Genomic DNA, 19,883 nt, shown 5'->3' with positions numbered 1-19,883 from the left:
AATTCATAAATAATGTAAACTTGGGTCAGCATTGTCATTTGACATTTAGCCCAAATAGAAGGGAATACTGTGAGTATATATATGTACAGAGTAGATTTTATAAACAAATGAATAGAAATAGACTCAGTGCAATTTATGTACCCATTAATGTGTCCTCAATGTATAATGATATAGTTTTGTTTTTAGAGGAGGTACTAGGGATTGAGCCTAGGACATTGTGCATGCTAAGCATGTGCTTTACTACTTGAAGGTTTTTGTATTAGCCTTCTTTTTAAAAGAAATCAGGGAAATAAACTTAATGTAAAAATCTTGTAGTTAAGAGCTCTTAATTTTATATAATTAGCCCTGTTGGTGTATAATGGTTCAAGACCTTGTACTTATTATCTAAGCTGGGTTTACTCAGTGAGAATGTTGAGAGTACCTTAAAGAATCATGAGAAATGGGTCCAAACAGGTAAAGTGCTTAGCGCAGTAAGTAACAGGCACATAGTGAATAATAATTTGCCAGATAGTTAATGAAATATTTGGAGATAAGGAATTAAGTGCCAGGACTAACTCCTTTTACAGTTAGTAACCAGTGACTTAAATGGCTGCCAAAATTATTTGTTGACCCTAGTATCTTCAATTTAGGGGTTACTTAACGATTAAAAAAAAAAACACACACACAACTACGAATCCCAAGTGAAAATAATGTTAAGTATTAATGAGCTGGGGTGTGCAGTGTTACCAAAGGACACGTATCCAGAGGAGGGAAGGATGCCCAGGATTTGTCATGAATTCTAGCCATTTGTCAAGGCAGATTTTACCAATTTAATGCCTCCTGTACTGTTCAGGGAGAACTTGTACTGAGAATGATTTTGAGTAGCCTTGTGTCCTGGGAGGGAGATTGATATGGGCGATTGACCCCGAGGCTGTGGTTCATAAGCCTGGCTTGGGTGTGGAGGTGGGACATTTTACTTGGGTTTGAAAGTCTGATTGAGCCTCTGGGGGCGGGGGTACTTCACTACTGAGGTAGTGCTGCAGGTAAAGGTATTGAGATGAGGGCAGCGGTGGAGTCAAGTGGTAGTCAAATATTGGAATAGCTGCATCTTGAACAATTAACTTGGGGTATGTAGAACATCTCATTATGTATTTTTTACAGTAATATTTTTCACAAAAGTAGAGTTTGGGAATTGCTGACCTCTAAGCGTTCATTTTGTAATCTCTTTTTAGACAGGAGATTAAATGTTTGACGTGAAGGTTTTCCTAGCAGAACCAGACAATGCTGTTTTCTTCCCTCCATCTGATTTTCTTTGTATGTGACTACTTTGAGTATGGGAAGTTGTTTAAATTCTAAAAATTTATTCAATCAGACATGTATGTGCTGATGAGTAAAATCAAGCAATGTTTAGTCCAACAGACCGGTCTAAAATCACTGGAAATTTTCAGGTTGTCAGTATCGTAAGAGCCAGCAGAGGGCAGCACTTCATTTTCTGGAGAATGGGAGAAACTGGCATTTCTAGAAATGCTATGGAAAAGTGGAGATGGAACTAGTGAATAGCCAAAAATAATTCATAATCTGACATATTAAAGGGTTTGAGTACCAAATAGCTTGACCAAGATGTTAAGTATTAAAAATTATTAATGATTAATTATCAAAAATTTGGTTAAAAGTAAAAGGAGTTTAAAAATTTAGAATGGTCAATTCAAACCATAGCTGTCTTAAAAATCTTAAAATAATGAATGATGAAGCACGTGACTTCAAATCTTGACTCCATGGTCTTGAATAAGAAGTACATTAAATGGTATCTTTCAATGTCATATTTAAATAAAGAGATAATACATTAACATGGTTCTAAGTTCAAGAGGTTATACAGTGAAGTCCCCCCGTCCCTCAGGTCTTACAATCACTTCCATGAAAGCAACCAATGTCACCAGGTTCTTAGATCTTTCCAGAACTAGTAAGCATACGTATGGGCTACCTGTAGTGTACAACACAAACTTCTGCATCGTAAACTTTGTCCATAGACGTAGACTTGGGTATCTGGGAGATGATATCTTGGACATTCTGTATCGGTACATAAAAGACTTCCTTAGTTTTTCACAGCTACATAATCCATTGTCTTCATATTTTAACCAATCTAGTTACTGAATTCTTTAAAATTGCTGTATGATTTTTTGCTATTATGAGCAATGCTTATACATTCATGTGAGCCAGGATACTGAATGAACTTTTTGAACCAATTGGCTCAGAGGCATAGGTATATGTAGAGAAAGAGGTTTTTTTTTCTTTTGTTTCTGCCGTTGGAGTGGAAGATTTTTATAAGAGCCCACCTTTTTTTGCATGCTCCGTAAGTGATCACAATAACCCTGAAACCTTGATTCTTTCTCATTTTCAGCCGTCCCTAGCACAAGGGCTGGGCACAATGTGGGAATTCAAAACTGACTCATTCAGTATCACTGTGTTAGATGCTATAAAAATACAAAAGGCTTAAGAAAAAACCATAGGGAGGTGGTTCAAACTTAAAATTGTTAAGAATAAAAAAGTATGATGGAAAGCTCACAGGCCCTAGATGCTGACCGCTTAGCCTAGCGGAAAAAGAAACAGATCTGCACGGGTTCCTAACTAAAAGGGCAGGGAGCACTGCCCTGAAATGTAACTCCAGACCACCATTTGCTCCATAATTTTCTTCTGCCCTTGGTTGCTTAACCCCCTTCCTTCCTGCTCGTCACCCTTCCTCTTTCTTCCCCAGCCTTAGGAGTCTCTTTGCCCAAACTAGGGATGAGCTTACACAGTTCTCTTTTCTTTTCTTTTTTTTCTTTCTTCAGCTTTTTTCCTGATCCTGGGAGCCTATCCAAGGGAGACCCCAGAGTGGAATATTGAAAACCCTGGTGGTGGAGGGGGCAGGGTTAAGGGCTGCACAAAGGGCTGGAAACTTACAGTGAGCCTTTCTCTTCCTGCCTCCCTTATGCTATCCAGGATGTGACAGAAACCAGAAAGCTGGGGAATGGTAGAATCTTGGGGTAGGCTGAGCTATGCTGCACAGATTTTTTTCTTCTAATAATTTTCAAAACTGGATCTGATGGTTGCATGGGACTCAAAGTAAGAAACACAGCCTATAAATGATCTGATATTAGCATTTCTAAAAACTGAGAGATGAAATAAAAAAGGATACTGATTCAAGAAATAGCACAGCTTCCCTGTAACAACTTCCAAAATAAAATCAAGAAATCATAGGAAATTAAATAGGTTTTAAAAATTGTAGTGAGTAGCGGAGTTTATATTCATAAAAGACAAGGGTCCCAGCAGAGGCCTGGAAAAGAAGCAGGATGTCTAGGAAACCCCAATGGCAAGGACAGGTTTCCAGTGTTTCTTCACCTCCACACTGAAGGTCATCTCTTTCTGAACAATCTGGACTTTCTCGGCTCCCTCATGGTACTTACGACCAACTACCTTATTTTAGGATTGTTCTTATGCAGGTTTAATCTCACTTTGTAAACTCTAAGTACCTTATGCATCTTAGCATCCCTCACAGTATTGATCTACTATGGTTCTGCATAACTCTTTGTCATCTGTTAACAAAAAGGATAAATGAATAGAAGTCAAAATACTGGTACAGTCTAAAATGCAACCGATTTACACAATGAAGAGGTCACTGACTTACGGGTATGTTTTATTGGTCTTACACTGGTGTCTATATAAATATAGTTACAGGAATAGAAGGTGGAAATTATCAATAGGTCTACACACTTTCTTTTTCTGAAATCATTCTGATATTGGGCTGCCTATCTATTATCTGGATGTCAGTGTTTCATGTTTATAGCAACTTTATACATATTTGCACAAACCCAGAATTTTCCAAAAATGTTCATATTTAAAATGATATCATGGGGGATGAAAGATGGACATATATCCCCACTGAGAGGTAGGGTCTGCATCCCCTTCCCTTGAATCTGAGCTGGCCTGGGACTGCTTTGACCAATGCTGTACAGTGGAAGTGACATTGTGCCAGTGTCTGGCAGAGCCCTTAAGGGGAGTAAAAATTTCCATCTTGGGCGCTTAGAGCCCTAAATTGACGCATAAGAAGTCTGGCTACCCTGAGGTGCCATGCCGGAATACCCAAGAGAAGGAGAATGCAGAGGAGGGAAAGGAGTGGGGAGAGTGAAGGGGAGGAGAAGCGGGGGAAGGGAAGAGAGCATCTCAGCTAGTCTCCAGCTGTTCCAGACTTCAGCCAGTTGGGTCATCCCAGTCCAGCTGAGGCTCCAGATACTGTGAAGTAGGGAGGTGAACCTCCCTTCTGTGCCTTATTTAAATTCCTGATCCCTAGAATTGTAAGATATTATAATAATAAAGTGTTATTTTAAGCAACTCCATTTGGGGGCAGCTTACTAAGCATTCATTGTTAACTGGAACAATTTTAAACTACTATAGCCAACTATTACTCTAATTCATAAATGCTCATACACAGATTACATGAAATAAAGAAATTAAGTACATATGTCACATTTTAAGGATAGGTCTAACAGGTTCCTGGTGCAAAATTAAAGTGAGCTTAAGCACAGATTATTTTTATATTTTCAAAATTAGTCTTTTTAAAAAGTCATTAAACAATGAATTTATGTATGTTCATGTATAACTGAAAAATTGTGCTCTACACTGGAATTTGACACAACATTGTAAAATGACTATAACTCAATAAAAAATGTAAAAAAAAGTCATTAAAATTGAAAAAAAAATAGTGTTGATTAATCCACTGTGTTATATTTAGCAAGAATAGCTCAGATAAGCTGCAGAAAAAAAAATTGAAGATCCTTCTTATGTCTTACATCCACAGAAAAATGCAATGCCAATAAAATGACCAAAAACAATAAAAAGATATAGTGAGCTTTATATCTTGGAGCCAAATAATCTGAAAGCATCTGTCAGGGGATCCACACAAAAGCTGGACACTGATTTCTGGAAGAGGAAGAATTCACTGGGCTGTTTCCAGGAGACACGGATTCTTGGCTTCAGAGTTCTTGAGCTGTTCACTCACTGTGCCAGAACAGCTGACCTCCCACAGCGTATATTTCAGTATCTCAGCAACGGAGGTGCGAAAGCGTGCTTGGAACTTCTTACTAATTAAGACATAAAGGATGGGGTTCAAGCAACTATTGAGGAATGCCAAGCCAGTGGAGAGGGGGATTCCGGCCTGCAGCACTTGGTGGAAATAGCTATTGTGGTGAATTGTGAGTTCCCAAATGCTAAACAGATGATAAGGGGTCCAGCAAATCAAAAAGGCCACGACCACTGCCAGGATGGTCCAGAAATGCTTACTGGAGATCAGGATGCTTCGCTTCTTCACCTTGAAGATGAGACACAAGTAGCAAATGCTCATTGTTAGCAAAGGGAAGAGGTACCCAATAATAAATTTCAGCCAGGTCAGAAGGTGGTGTCTCATCAACGTGAGGTCAGGATCATGCTCGTGGAAATTGTTATAGCAAAGAGTGTGGTTATTGAACTCCAGAGTGTCCCGGAAGAATAGGGCTGGACCACCTATGAGTGAAGCCAAAAGCCAAATGAATATAATAACAATCAGAGAATTCCTTAGGGTCCGGTGCCGATGTGATAAGACAGGATGGATCAAGTAGATATAGCGGTCCAGGCTGATCACTGTCAGGAAAAAAACACTGGCAAACATGTTCAACTGGGCAATGAAGGAATTGGCCTTGCACAACCAGATGCCAAAGGGCCAGTGGAAATTCATGGCCACGTAAGAGATGTACAGGGGCAGGAAGAGAAGAAAAATGAAATCTGCAATGGCCAGATTGAGGAACCAGAGAGTGGTGACTGTCTTCTTCCACTTGAATCCCGTGAACCAAATGACTATGGCATTTCCTGGAATGCCCAGAACAAATGCCAAACAGTATAACACCAGGGAGACCCAGTGAATGACTCCCAGGTGTGCATTCTCCTCAAAATCAGTCTCTGGGGAGTAATATTCCAGGACATAGGAGTAGTTCTCAAGTTCTTCAAATAATGTTTCCTCTAGATCTTCCATGACCTTGCTAAGTGCAGAATGAAAAAATCTATAGAAGCAAATTTCAAAAGAAAGAAACAACTTTTAAAAGAAGAAGAAATGTTCAGCGAATGATAAAAAAAAAGAATAAAAATATTGCATTGTATGAGCTGATAATAGTATATTTCTTGGTAGGACCTGTGATTACACTCTAGATGTCCAAGTCTTGGAGATCCAAATTTCACTATAATTATTCTCAATGCTGTGAGAGTTTATTTTTGTAAAGTATTAAGTAAGTGGTAAATTAAAATGATTGACTCTGCAGGTGCAGTTCCTATCTCTGTTCATAATGGCTGTAGGACTGACTAGAGAGCATCTAACATTCAACAAGTATTTATTAGGTTCTTACTACTTGTTGTTATTTTATGGAAGGAGCAAAAGAAAACAGATTAAGACTTACGTGGTGATAACTTCAAAATTCTTATTTGTACCCCGATTTCTTAAGCTCTAGACAGAGTTTCAGTTACTTCCTTGGCTCATCCGCCTGAATGTCATAGGCAACCACTGGAGATTTTGAGCCACTATTTTGCACTCATGAGTGTTTTGATTCTATGTTTATGAATGCAAACATGTCCACCAGAATTATATCACTATGGGAGGTTTTTCAACGAAAAGATACCTTTTGGAATAAACTTGACTATGGCCACTTAATTTCTATATTAATTTCCAACAGAGTGCGGTAAAGCTTTATTAAAATTTTTACTTTACTGAAATTCCTTTGTCTTGAATTAATTTGAATTAATTCTTTTCTATATTTACAGCAAAGCTTTGACTTATTATTCAGTTTCAGTTTCATTTTGCTTATTTTTGACCATACCAAATGTTATCTCTTATAATTTCACTCAAAGTAAGTTTTTTTGGTGTGGCCTTTTTTTTTTCCTCTTATCAAGTCCAGTTTTCCTGGGTTAAGAAGACTTGGATGTCAATTTTTCAATCAAAACAAAGTTTACTGGGTGCAATTCCAGCTTCATCAATTTTATTCTGTTATTTCTATCTGGAGTGTTCAAAATCAAGTAGAAAAAAAGACTAATAGTTATATTCATTTTATGGAGCTACAATCATTAATGGGGCAAATACATAAGATTTGAAAGGATTATAGTAGGGTTACAATGAAGAGGTCAAAACATCTTGTGTTGCTCACAGCCATTTCAAACTCAATTCAACTAACACTAAAATCATTTGAAGAATCTAGCAGGGCATAATTAAAAACAAAAGCAATTCATTAGCATCCTCCCAACCCCAGACCTAGCCAACTTCTCTTTATTTTTCAATATTCAGCTCAAATGCCACTTTTCTTGGAAACTTTTCCTGACATTACCTTCCCCCAGACAGTTATAATACTATAATAATAATAATAATAATAATAATAATAATAATAATAATAATAATACACAATAGTCAATGTATTGGGAATTTACTAGGTGCCAGGCATATATGATCTAATTAATCCTTGCAAGAATCATATAAAGTGGGTAAGTACTATTATTCCTACTCACAAGAAAACATACTGACACTTGGAGAAGCTTGGTGACTTCCCAGTGTCACACAACCTATAATTAGATCTAAACTCAAATCTGTTGAACCCAGATCCTGAGCTCTTAATCACTGCAGCGTTCCCCTCTTTTGTCATATTTCTTTTACTGTACTTCACACGCTATTCTGCCATTGATTTGTCTTTGATTTCAGCACTACCAAACTGTGAACTCCTTGAGGATAAATGTCATCTCTGTATCCCACAGGGCTTAATGTATCACAGATGCTTCACGTGTGCTCAGAAAATGATCCACTCTGCTATGATGAACCCTGTTCAGAACCAAATGTAATTTTAAAGCCTCAGTTAAGAGATTACCTGTAAATCACTGTCATTGCCAGAATCTCTCTGACCTCGACCCACAGTTCTATCCCCAAGATCTTGCCTTGTTCCTTGTCAACAGGTCCTTTCCTTCGTGTGTCCTACTTCAGTGAGCAAGGATTGGCTTCTTTCTTGCTGCCCTTTTCTTTCAGGTCTGGGGTCGTCCTCTGCCCTCTCCACTCCTTCTGGGTGGCTGATCCTCCTCTGTGTCAAGTCCTTTCCAACATAGTCCCCATAATCTTGGTTTTCTACCTATAAACTAGGACACTTTACCTTCCTGGTGCCTCTGACCTGTTCTTTTAGGCTATTAGCAATTCTGAAGCCAAATGGACCTAAATCACCTTACAAAACCCTAAGTAGTGGGTAGATGGAACCTCATTCCCCAAACATAGAGAAGCCAACGGAGGACCTCTAATCGCCCAACCACTATCCTCACCAAGTCGGGAGACTTCCCCTTCCAATGTCACTGCTGACCCTGCTGGGTCAGAATGATCACAGAGTCTACTGAGGGATACCAGCCACCCCTCTTCCCAATTCTCGTGGGCGGGGGGAGATACCTTGAGGATGAGTGATCTTTCTGAACAGAATCCCTTCCAACAGAAAGCCCTGTACCAGAGAAGTTCCTAGTCTTCCAGAAAGCAGATGAGTAGATCAGCTGCAAGGACCAGTTCAGGCTTGAAGAAGAAAGATCTTCAAGAGGAGCTGAATTCTGCCCAGCTGAATCCTTCACAGGAAATATAAGCTAGGAATTCCCCGAGACTTGGAGCAGATGTTTTTGTGTGCTATGTAATGTTGAGAGGGTGGAGTGGGATGGAGAAAAGAGAGAAGTAAGGCAGAATTCAGCAACTCTCCTACCAAATCCTTGGCCAGACATAGTTAACCCTTGAGGGTATATTCTTAATTATACCTTGCTTGTATATTGCTTTAGAGTTTACAGTCACCTCCAGATTGAATTAGGTTTCCAAACCTTACTTCGACCTACCCAAATATCTAGAGACTAATGTATTAGTTTTTTAGGGCTGCTGTTGTTCTAAAGCACTCTAAACTGGGTGGCTTAAAATAACAAATATTTACTGTCTCAAAGTCTGGAGAAATCTGCAGTCAAAGTGTAGGCAAGGTTGTTTCCTTCCAAGGGCTACCAGTGAGAATCTGTTCCATGCCTCTTGCTTCGATTCTGGTGGTACGTTGACAAACTTAGGCAGTCCCTGTCTTGTACATGCAACACCAGTTGTTCTGACCACTTCATTCTATGCCACTGTCTCAGGCCTTCCCCTACCCTTTTTCTCTTCTTCTCATTGGCTGAATGAGGATGCAGGGACGAGCCATCATGTACCATATGGACGAGGAAAACATGATTTTTCATAAGATAGAAGCTGAAGTGCCTGGATGACCTCACGGAGCAGAGCTGCCCTACTTCTCTGGACCGCCTCCTTCTGCATTACTAAGTGAGAAAAGTTCCACACCCTCTCCCATTCTTTTGGGCTTTTGTTAAAGCAGCTGAACCTGTATCCCAACTACTATAGCTTCTCTAGGCCTTGCCTTTAAGCACTGTGGTGGAGGTTGGCAGTGTTCACCTCCGATGAAAAGAAGTTACAAGAAATGCTTGAAGCAGGAGCTAATCTTAACAATGGTCATGGCTTCTGGAAGAGAGATGGGAGCTTCCCTTAGGAAGAACACAAAGAGGAAGAAGCTGGCTTTGTGAGGAGGATCTCTCTTATCCCAACAAGGGTCAGGGAACCATTTAAGAAACACCCTTTGGCCATGGAGACAGAATATAGGGGAGTTTTTGCAACTGACTATGGTGGGCTGGTAAGGCTCCTACTGTCTAAGGAAATGAGGGGGCAGATCTTGAGTTGTGATGATAACAGGCTTATGTTATCTGGGCAGACTTTTAAACGTCCTTTGTCCTTTATCTCATAATTCAAATATCCCAGGGGCAGGTAACTTTAATGGATGCAATAGTCCAAGCTGGGGGAGACAATGGGATTTGGGTGTTTACTTGCTTTCAGTGGAGAGCAGCTACTCAGTTCTAGCCAGCTGGTTCCATGTGGGAAATGAGGGCTTAGTGTTGCCAGAGTTTCTGAACAATGGCTGATTATCTATATTTTTAATGTGAAAAGTTTCCAAATTCTAAACTCCTGTATTAAAGCAAAACAGTTGTGGGCCATATTCAGCCCATCTATAAACTTGTGACCCCTGGGACAGGCAAACTCTTTGACAACTTTGAGCTTTTCGACAGTGAAGGAGGAGGCTACACATTAAAATGGAAATAGAAACTCGGAGTTAGCCCCTTGGTCCCAGGGAGGCAACCAGAAGATTTAATGCTGCCCAGGGGCCTCTCCACAGGTCCTCATTTTAGCCTTCTTCCAATGGATATAGGAAATTGACTGTAAGAATTGAGGCAACTCCTTTTTCTCCAAGAAATAATGCCATGGACAAGTTCCTGACTCTATTGGGTTTTGGCTAGAGTTACCAGGGAGGGCCGTGGTTAAAAAAGGCAAAATAATGGATCAGCACCTAGAACCAGAGATATTCTTTGGAGTTGTAATAAAGCTCCTGGTTCTCCAGAGGCCATAGTGAGTAAATTCCCTGATAAAAGAAGGACCCTCATCCTGCTTCCAGCCATCTTTGGGTAGAAGATCCCTATGTTCCTGCCTCTTCATTACTCTAATCCCCACAGCTTGAGTCTTTCAGCTCTTGTCTGTAAGCTCTGCTCGGCCCCAGACTTGAATTCAACTATGTTCCTCATTCAAAGTATAACTTGGCAGTCATCCTGATCCATGGTTCTCCTTCTACTTTATTCTCTGATTCAGGTAACTGGGTTACTGCCTTGTTCCCAGTCCTTGCTCCCAGGTTCCAGTTTTGGATTGCTAGACCTTTGGTCCTCTGGAGAACACTAACATCTGTTACCACATCTCCATGACTCTGCTCTTTTGCTCTCTGGGAGGATCCATGCTTCTCTCCCACCTCGACCAGACTACTCACCACCACCCCAGGAGGCATTGCTCTGACACCGGTTCCCAGCCTTTAATACCACCGAGATCTATACCAGTGGTTCTCAACCCAGGACAAGTTTGCCTCCCAGGGGCTATCTGGCAGTGTCTTAGAGACATTGCTGATTGTCACCACAAGGGATGGGGGATAACAGGGAAAACGTTACTGATATCTAGTGGGTAGAAACCAGGGATGCTGCTAAGCATCCTGTAACAGACAGCCCCGCAGAACAAAGAATTATCTTACCCAAAAGTCAAGGAAGCCAAAGCTAAGAAACTCTGATCTACACATGCTGAGCTCAGCCTGAACTCCCTTCTTCTCCCCTGCTGCTGAATCTGCTCATTTCCTAGGAGCACACTTATCTTCCCAGGAGCTCTCTCATCTTGGAGTCCTGCCTTGGCCTGGTCTGCTCTACCCCCTACCAACCAAATGTGCGTCACAGAGGTTGCAAGCTGTTGGTCTGTGTGTTTAATTTGGTTGAAAAGGTGTTAAAAATGTTCGATGTAGACGCTAATAGTTAAACATAAATGGACTTCACAAAAAGATTCCAATTTTTAGCTTCTCTTAATAATTTACAACATCTGTTAATAATGGGTCTGTATTTCCTACAGCAGCATTTGCATTCCTCTTTAGACAAAGTATGTACTCTCTGATTTGCCAGTCACCCCCGCTTCCAGATCACTCATTTATGACACTTTCCAGGATACTGTCAGCTCTTGAATTTGCAATTTTTGCTAATGCTATGCCTTGTATATAGTAAGAAATAAAATTGCTGAACAAAATAAAACTGTACACATGTGAGAGTGCAAATGAAGTGTGATAATGCAATCTCAAGATAATATCTGCAATCTCAAAGGAAAAAGGTGGCCTATAAAGAAATCTTACTGCCTTGGGCATTTCTGCCGATTTAAACTTAAGGGTCTACTTATAAGGACATATAATTTTAGGGGGTGGTTTAGTTCAGTGGTAGTTAGTGCTTAGCATGCACAATGGCCTATGTTCAATCCCCAGTACCTCTGTTAAAAATTTTTTTTAAATAAATAAACAAACAAACCTAATTACCTCCCCTCCCCACCAAAATAACATATTTTTAAACTCATAGTAACTGATATTATGCTGTATCATCAATTATGCTGTGTATACTTAACTTTTTTTTCTTGGTGAGATAGAGAAATGGGCAAAAAGAGATACAGAAAGAAAATATGGGGAAATTTGTCCTCAGTTTAACCATATGGCTATAAATATATACACATTCACATGTATATCTGTGCATATATATACACATTTACGTATTTTTGAGAAGTGATGGGAGGATGTGAATGAAGACTCAAAGGTGAAACTGGAGGGATGTCTGGGTAACTGAAAAAGCCTTGTTAGGCAGTAACCAGAAATGAAGATTTAGGTCTTTAAATCCAGGTTTAAAGGAAACATTGTCATTTATTAAACAGGAAGAGTCAAGCTGTCTTGGCTGGCAGTGACTTTTCATTGAGACAGCGTATATTTTTCTCAGTTTGGAAGTGCTTGGAAGAGCACAATAACAATGCCAGGATGGAGCTTTTAGACTTGACTGAAAAGAGGAAATAGCTACTGTATTTTTTTTTAAGCCATATGTGCTGCTGAAAGGCAAATAAATAATTCTGACTCAAATAAAGGCTAATAAAGTCCTACATGATCTTAAATCTTTTGAGTAGCACTGAAGTGAGTGTTAAGCTGTACCGTGGACATGAATATAAGCAGGTCTACCCAAGTCTATCAGAAATGTGTGAAAAACTCTTGGTGAGAAGCGAAGTTTGGAGAAGCATCCTGGAAATTTGTGGTTTAGTTTCCAAAGAATGTGAAGAAGCATGTTTACTGCAGGGATTCAGCTGCTGTGGGGACCCACGTTATCAGATTCCTGGGTTACACTTACTTCAACACACAAGTGACACACGTCTAGTCCAGGAGCACAGAACTAGTTACTGAATTAAACAAACTGGTTTCTGATCTATGCAGACTTAATTGGTGATAAAGCTGGAAGTCTTTCCTGAATAAGTAGATTTCACTGCAAGAGCTCTGGCAGAAAGTGTCGTGATAAATAGTCTATAAAATCCAGATGATTTGGGGAAAGGACATCTGGTAGAAATGTGTATCACTAAACTTTTAAATGTGGTTTTAAATGAAGCTTGGTTGTAGAGGGAAACATTTTTTTTTATCTACCCTGACGAAATACAGAGATTCCTTCTGGCAGAATATTTGGTGTTTACAGAGGGGTTTAATTTAGTTCCATATTGTTGAGTGAGCTGGGTTTTCATGGACCACTGCAAAAATGTATACCTAACAGAATCTTAAGAAAAGTTAGGCTCGAATCTGCTTTAAACAGAGAGAAGGAATTGGTTTCACTGACTGCTGTCTGTATGGATTGCCTTCATGGAGTCCCCCATACACTCTGGTAAAAAAGAACTCAAGAATGTATCTCCCGTGAAATGTATCTCCTGTCAAAACCATAGAGGCCCTTGAGGGAACCTGTACTCTGCTTCTGATTGGATGACAGGAATGAGTAGAAAGAATTAATGGTGGGGAGGGTATAGCTCAGTAGTAGGGTGTGTGCCTAGCAGGCACCTGTGTTCAATCCCTAGTATCGCCATTAAAAAATAAATAAACCTAATTACGTCCCCCTTCACCAAAAAATAAATAAAATAAAAATAAAGTGATGTCATTTTAAAAGGAAGAAAAAAAACTAGACATTTTTTATGAAAAAAGAATCAATAGACATGAAAGAGAAACTCTCTGGTGAAAACCACACCCAGCGAACATACATGGTCAGCAAATTTTATTTTTCAAGGGCTGTCTGCTTAGAGAAGAGAGATTTTTATCTGAAAAGCGTATTTGTGTGTATGTGTTTGAGGGCACGGGGTTATCTGAGATCATTGCTCAGTATTTTCCACTAACTATCAAATATAAACTTGATACCACACCCCAGATTGTGCTCAAGATGTTTGGCACCAGTGGAATATTTTGCCACCCTTTGGGTGAATAATCACTGCTTGGAAGATGTTGGGGCGTAGCGGTATTTCATAAAGATTCCCTGTTTATTCACCCAAGGGAAGCAAGGGAGGTTTTAAATAGAAATTGAAGGCTGAGTGTGATATTGCTGGTTCCTGGGGTTGGCGGGTGGTAGAGCGGGATTGTCAGATTGCACATTTCCACCCCAAGCGCTAGCATAGCCTATTCTTGACTAGAGAAGCATCTTGCCTATCTGTAGCTCCCATGCTTAGTTGCATACATTAAGACAAATGGCAATATTCTTTGCCGCATTAGGATAAACGGAAGTATTTCGGTTTGGCTGGAAAAGACACAACAAAAAAGGGGAGTGTTTTGGTCACGAAGGTGTTTGAGTGTCATCCTTAAGCATTTGGATTTATTGCATTGTCAACTGGGAGCAAATAATGCTTGTAGCAGGGAGTGGCAATACTGAATTTTTGTTTTTGTAAAGATCATCTGGTAGCAGTTTGGGAGAACACTGCCACAACTGAAGTCAAAGACGGAAGAGCCTTAGGCAATGAGAGTTAGAATAGAGATGAGGGAGACATATTTGAAAGACATTCATTTAGGAAATTAATAGAATCTTTCAGAAGCTTAGATAAACTGAGTATAACCTTTTTTATTGACTTGGCATTGAAAATCAAACTTGGGTTAAAAAAAAACTAACTAATTTCAGGCATACAAATGTTTTATTCAGTTTTAAAGGCATTGGAGTTGGGAAAGAAAATTGTTTCTTTACCAAAAAATACAATTAAATCAAGTGGACATGAAATGATAGCTATTTCCATTCTGCTGGGATCAAAGGCACTTGTAGTTTGATTTGCATGTCTAACCCCCATGCTTCACTTGGCCAGTTTAAGAGGACACAGCATATATTTGAAAGGTCAATGCCTACTAATGTACCAGTTGATTTAAAGCTCTACCCAGAAGTTAGTGTCCTGATTTGTACAATCTGTTTAGCTCTGTCGATCACTGAGGGAAAACAGAGTGAATGATTAACCATGGGTCAGGGAGAAACTTTCAGGCTTAATTCCTTTGCAAGACTTTAAAATAATTAACACATGGGTATAATTTAAATATCGGGCCATAAAGTGGTCTACAGCCTCTGGAATCAGAATGCCTGCCTTCAAATCCCAGTCCAACCTCTTCCTGGCTGTGGAATCTTAGACAAATCAACCACTACCCAGAAACCTCAGTTTCCTCATTTGTAAAGTGGAAGTAGTAATAGATCTAACTCAGAGGGTTGCTGTGATGATCACCTAAGCAAATCCTCAGAAAGTGTTTAGCTCAGTGCCTGGCGCACAAAGCAAGCTCAATAATTCTAGCTACTGATTACTACCAGTTTAAAACTAAAAGCAGTACACAGTGGAGGAAGGTGGAGGGAAGGTAGAAAGATTAAGGGATATCTTTGTGTTACTTCAAGAGAAGAGTGAGAAGACTTAATTAGAGATTTTAAAACTTGTTTTGTGTGCTTTCTATTTTGAAAGATATTGAATCTGTATGGAACTCACACATTATTAGATGCCTTCCTTCTGAAGGAAGTTGGGGGACCCCTGTGTCTAGGCCCCAGATGCCATTATTAGCCCCAGATCTGTCCAAGAAGGGTGAGAAATTAGAATGCTGTAAAGCATTATATTTCTCTTCCTCTGGGAAAAAAAAAAGCTATTTATTCACCTTTTATTAAAAAACACAGTCTAGGTCTTTATCTCACTTTTCTCCAAATTTTATCTAGAGTCTGGGAAGGAATCACCACCATTAGTGATGAAGTGTTTCAAAGCCTTGGTCAGAGCAGAGGGAAATCCCTAAATCCCTAAACCCCTTTTCCTTGAAAAGGGATTTCTGTGTATATAAATAATTTTGTAGCAGGAAGATGTGGGCACTTACTTTGGAAATCTTGATGGCATGGAATTTCTGTAACTCTGTTTTTGTAGGGCCTAGGATGAGATAGCTACGGGGGATCTGAATTGTTCAGTTCATATTGTGGATAGTTTCACCCATATATGTAGTCAAAACTCAAGCTTTAATCTTTTTTAGTGTCTTCTGGGCAATGTTATGTCTACTGAAGAATTGATTTTGGAAGTAGCAGTCACAACAGGGTACCTACCAGATTATATAACTTCTCATAAATAGCTAACACCCACGGTTTAGACAATAAAAGAAAAAAATAAATTTGAACATGACTACGTTGATCTGTATTTAGAATCTTTAATTTTGACCTGAAGTCTCTTCAAAGATATGCTTCAGAGTAGTCAGGGACACGTAGTGGAAGTATGTACTGCTACCATAATATATTTGTTTTCTGTTTCATCACTACTTGGCACTAAAGACGTTTTGGTTCTTAGTCGCATACTGTCAATGACATTTATGGAAATCTAGGAGGAATACCCAGTTTAGGATAGAAACTGAATTGGCAGCTATTATATGCTTATTTCAATTTGTATCAAGATTATTTCCTCTCTAAAAGAAAGAGAAGGCTGGTCTCCTAAAGGAGAAGGAACAATACTTAAGTAATTTGCAAAATACATTGAAGTTGCAGCCATGCCACAAAACAATACTATTCATCCTCCAGAGAGATAGTAAGTGAACTTGGTAAAGCAGGAAATTTGGGCAGCAATGATAATGTTTTTTCCAGACAGTAGGCAAAAGTAGGGAGAGGAGGGAAGGACAGCAATTCTAGAACTTCCTCCCATTCATGCAACATTACACCTGAAAATATTTCTGCATTTTTTCACCTAGAAGGAGCCAGGAGGGAGTGCAGGATCAAAGTAGCAGCAGAAGATAAAATAAAGCACCAGTTCAAAGACTTGCCCATTCATGCCAACCAAACAGTTGGGTGCCAGAATCATTATTGTGATGGTTTAAAGACATACTTCACGAACACTTCTAATTATTTGACGGTAATGATAGTAAAGCTAGCAGCTCAGCACTCCACTTTGTCATGGTCAATCTATATTAGGTATAGTTTGTACAGGTCTACGTAAAATAGATTGTGAGAAGACCACTGAAAAAGAAGCAGTGCCAAAGAAAGGACTGAGGGGACCTGAAATTATGTCTGTTGGAATGGTTGAAGGGATCAGTGAGAAAGGGAGACTGAAGGAGTCTGTGAGCTGTTTACAGATACTTGAAGATGAGGAAACAGTAAGGCATTTATTTCTGTGTGGCTCCAAGGTTGGAGCTAGTTGGCGTGATAGCCAGGAAAACTTTGGCATAGTAGAACCAAGATCTTATAGCCGTTCAAAGTGGAACATGTTGAAAACCTACCATCCAACAAATGAAACACACAGATCCATTGCACTGTGTGGCCACTAACAAGGTTCAAGCACAGCAGGAATGGCTGCTGGTGGGGATACTCAAGAAGGCAGAAGGCCTGCACGAAGGGGGCCTTTATCATCATCCATGACGGGCAAGAATCTATGACAATAGATATTATTTTTGAGCCCTTATTTTCTTTTTTTGTTTCTTTGTTTTTTGTTTGTTTTTTGAGGGGGTGGTAATTAGGTTTATTTATTTATTTGTTTAAATGGAAATGCCCAACTTCTTACCCTCTAGGCACCTAGAGCACAATAATTCTTTCTCAAGAATGCTTAAAACCGTAGTTTCTGACAGTGACACTGAATTGAGAGAATAATTCTTCTTTCCTTTTCAAGAGCTGTCCCTGTGGCTGAACAAAAAAACAAAACAAAACAAAAATAAACCACTCTTCCCTGCAAATGAGGAAGACTAGACAGGAGGCAGCTCAGAACAACATAAGAAAAAGAAAGTTACTTTGGTTCTTTCCTAAACCCTTTCTCACTACTCCTCACCACCCACCCTCACCTCCAGGGCCAGTGGACCCAGCTTGTGAGAACAGTGGCTACACATTAGCGCTGTTGTCAGAGGCCCACATTTACCCAGAATCTATTCTATTTTGGGGCCTGGTTCTGACTCTGCTGTTAAAAGTTACTACAAATGTGGAAAAGTAAAGAATTAAGTGACCAGACCAGGAACCTAAACCAACCCCCATCCAGCCATGACAGCTAGATTCTGAGGACATTCCGGCAAATGCATATTCTTTACTTATCTATGGCAGGTTAAGTCTCATGTCCCCTCTTGGTGAACTGGACCACTCCTGGACTGCATTTGCCCCAGAGCCTCTCCCTTCCTCCAGGACCCCACCATGATTTCTTCTTGGCTTACTAAGGGCAAAGATACTTTCAAATGATGCATATGTAGGTCCTGGATTAATATTTCAGGCGTAGGACTTGGATAAGAGAAGACAATCCAAAAGAGGAAGAAAAATTTAACCCAGTTTCTAGTTCCAATCAAAGTCCTCCAACCAAACCTCACTGTGAGGCCCTGAGCACTCCATTTTGTCTTCTATCCTGCAAGAGCCCTTGAGGGGAACAGGGTTCATCATGGGAGCAGCGCCCCCTAGAGGTCAGCATGATCTACTGTCACATCTCCAGTTTTTCCCTCTGTGGTCCTCAGTAGGCTTATTAAAACAAAATGAGAGCTATTTTATCTCAGTACACTACTGTGGATCATTTGTGATCCATCTCTGAACATCTGGACACCTCAGTCTATCCCTTTCAGGATTGCTTTACAATTATCCCAGCCAGAGAAATATTTTTTTGTTGGCTTTCCCCCTTGGTCCACCCACAAGTTAAGACTGTATGGCATACGGCCAAGACTGGGGTGAGGCAAGTGAGACTGGGTCATGCAAGTACAAGGTCAGACCCTGACTTTATCTCAAATTTTTTGACATTTTATTCAGCATGGATTTTTTCTTTTCTTTTCTTTTCCTTTTTTTGGGCGTTTATTTTGATTACTGAGATTTTTGATGCCTGTTAACATTTTGTCTCAATAACCTCACTCTAATTCCAACCGTGCTATGACACTTGACCCTATTGACGTACACAATACTAAGCAGCCTGGTATGTTGAAAGAGCACTGGAACTCAGGAGAGATGATTCTAAGTTTTTGTTCTGCACGTCATCCATTAGCTGCATTATTTTAGATGAGTCACCTTCCCACTTGGGACCCCAGGTGCCCAATCTGAAAAATGCAGGTGACATTTAAACTTTTACGAGAAGCTCAAAGATGGCAGGACAAAGTAATCTAGCTCTTTTACTACCTTCGATGCCTCCCAGTAGCCCCAAATCCGGTGCTTTGTACAGAATGGGTATTCAAAAAATGTCTTCTAGTAAATTGTTTTTTGAACACTGGAACAAAAATATGGGCCAAAGTTCAAAACTAAAAGCCCACACAAATTAAAAACATTTTGCAAATGAAGACAAAACCTCCCCAAACAAGAATACTGTCCCTCCCACATTCCCTTCAGAGAAAAGAACGGATTTGAAATCATCGGTCTTGCTGATTCATTTAAGTACAGCAAAGTCTTGTTGCCTTTTTTCCCCCAGGAAATATTCTCTTCAAATATTTCAGGTTTTGTGTGAACAAGACTTGTGTAATCATCCATCCCTCAGAGATTTATTTCCATCGAAAGATGTACCACCCTGATGAGTCACATTTCATAAAATCTAACATCTGTGAGAAAAGATGATAAACACGCAGCAGCGCCTGGAACAGCTATAGAACTGGAGAAGAAACGGATCTCCAGTGCCCGGCCAGTTTTTCGTATTTAAGTTTGCATAATGAGAAAGCAGGGAGAGACAGCATTTGTGCGTATAGCCCAAACTCCTTTGTATTTTCTCCTCTTCTTTCCTTGACCGACAAGGGAGGGATGGAAGGAAAGAAGGGAGGAGGGAAGGGAGGAGGGGAGGGAAGGAGGGAAGGATGGAGGAAAAGATACTGGTAAATGATAAAATGATAAAACATATGACTATATTTTAAGAGCTCATTTCTTTAGTCTTAGCTCATTTTATATTATGGCATCTTTTCCATTTACTTACTCTCCAACCAGTGGTAGGAATATGAGGGAAGAACCGCTTCTGAGACCTCAGCTATATTATTTTGCAAACTGGTTCTGAACACAGTTGA

General features: G+C 39.8%; 1 protein-coding gene across 6 annotated transcripts in view; it reads right to left on the bottom strand.

Moving 5' to 3' along the window:
- Positions 1-142: 142 nt before the first annotated feature.
- Positions 143-19,883, bottom strand: part of CMKLR2 (chemerin chemokine-like receptor 2) — a 41,596-nt gene continuing 21,855 nt past the window's right edge. For 5 of the 6 annotated variants that reach the window (XM_045520513.2, XM_010960119.3, XM_045520510.2 and 2 more), the window contains one exon: positions 143-6,047. In XM_045520513.2, the coding sequence (XP_045376469.1) occupies positions 4,952-6,019 (1,068 nt within the window). In that variant the 5' untranslated portion in view covers positions 6,020-6,047 and the 3' untranslated portion in view covers positions 143-4,951. Of the gene's footprint in view, positions 6,048-8,446; positions 14,408-19,883 lie in introns of those variants that run through there. The other variant, XM_074364118.1, reaches the window with a different exon arrangement.

The sequence above is a fragment of the Camelus bactrianus genome, chromosome 5 (assembly GCF_048773025.1).
Source record: "Camelus bactrianus isolate YW-2024 breed Bactrian camel chromosome 5, ASM4877302v1, whole genome shotgun sequence".
Lineage (NCBI taxonomy): Eukaryota > Metazoa > Chordata > Mammalia > Artiodactyla > Camelidae > Camelus > Camelus bactrianus.
The sequence above is the reverse complement of the archived record's forward strand: the minus strand, read 5'-3'. Positions and strand labels throughout refer to the sequence as shown.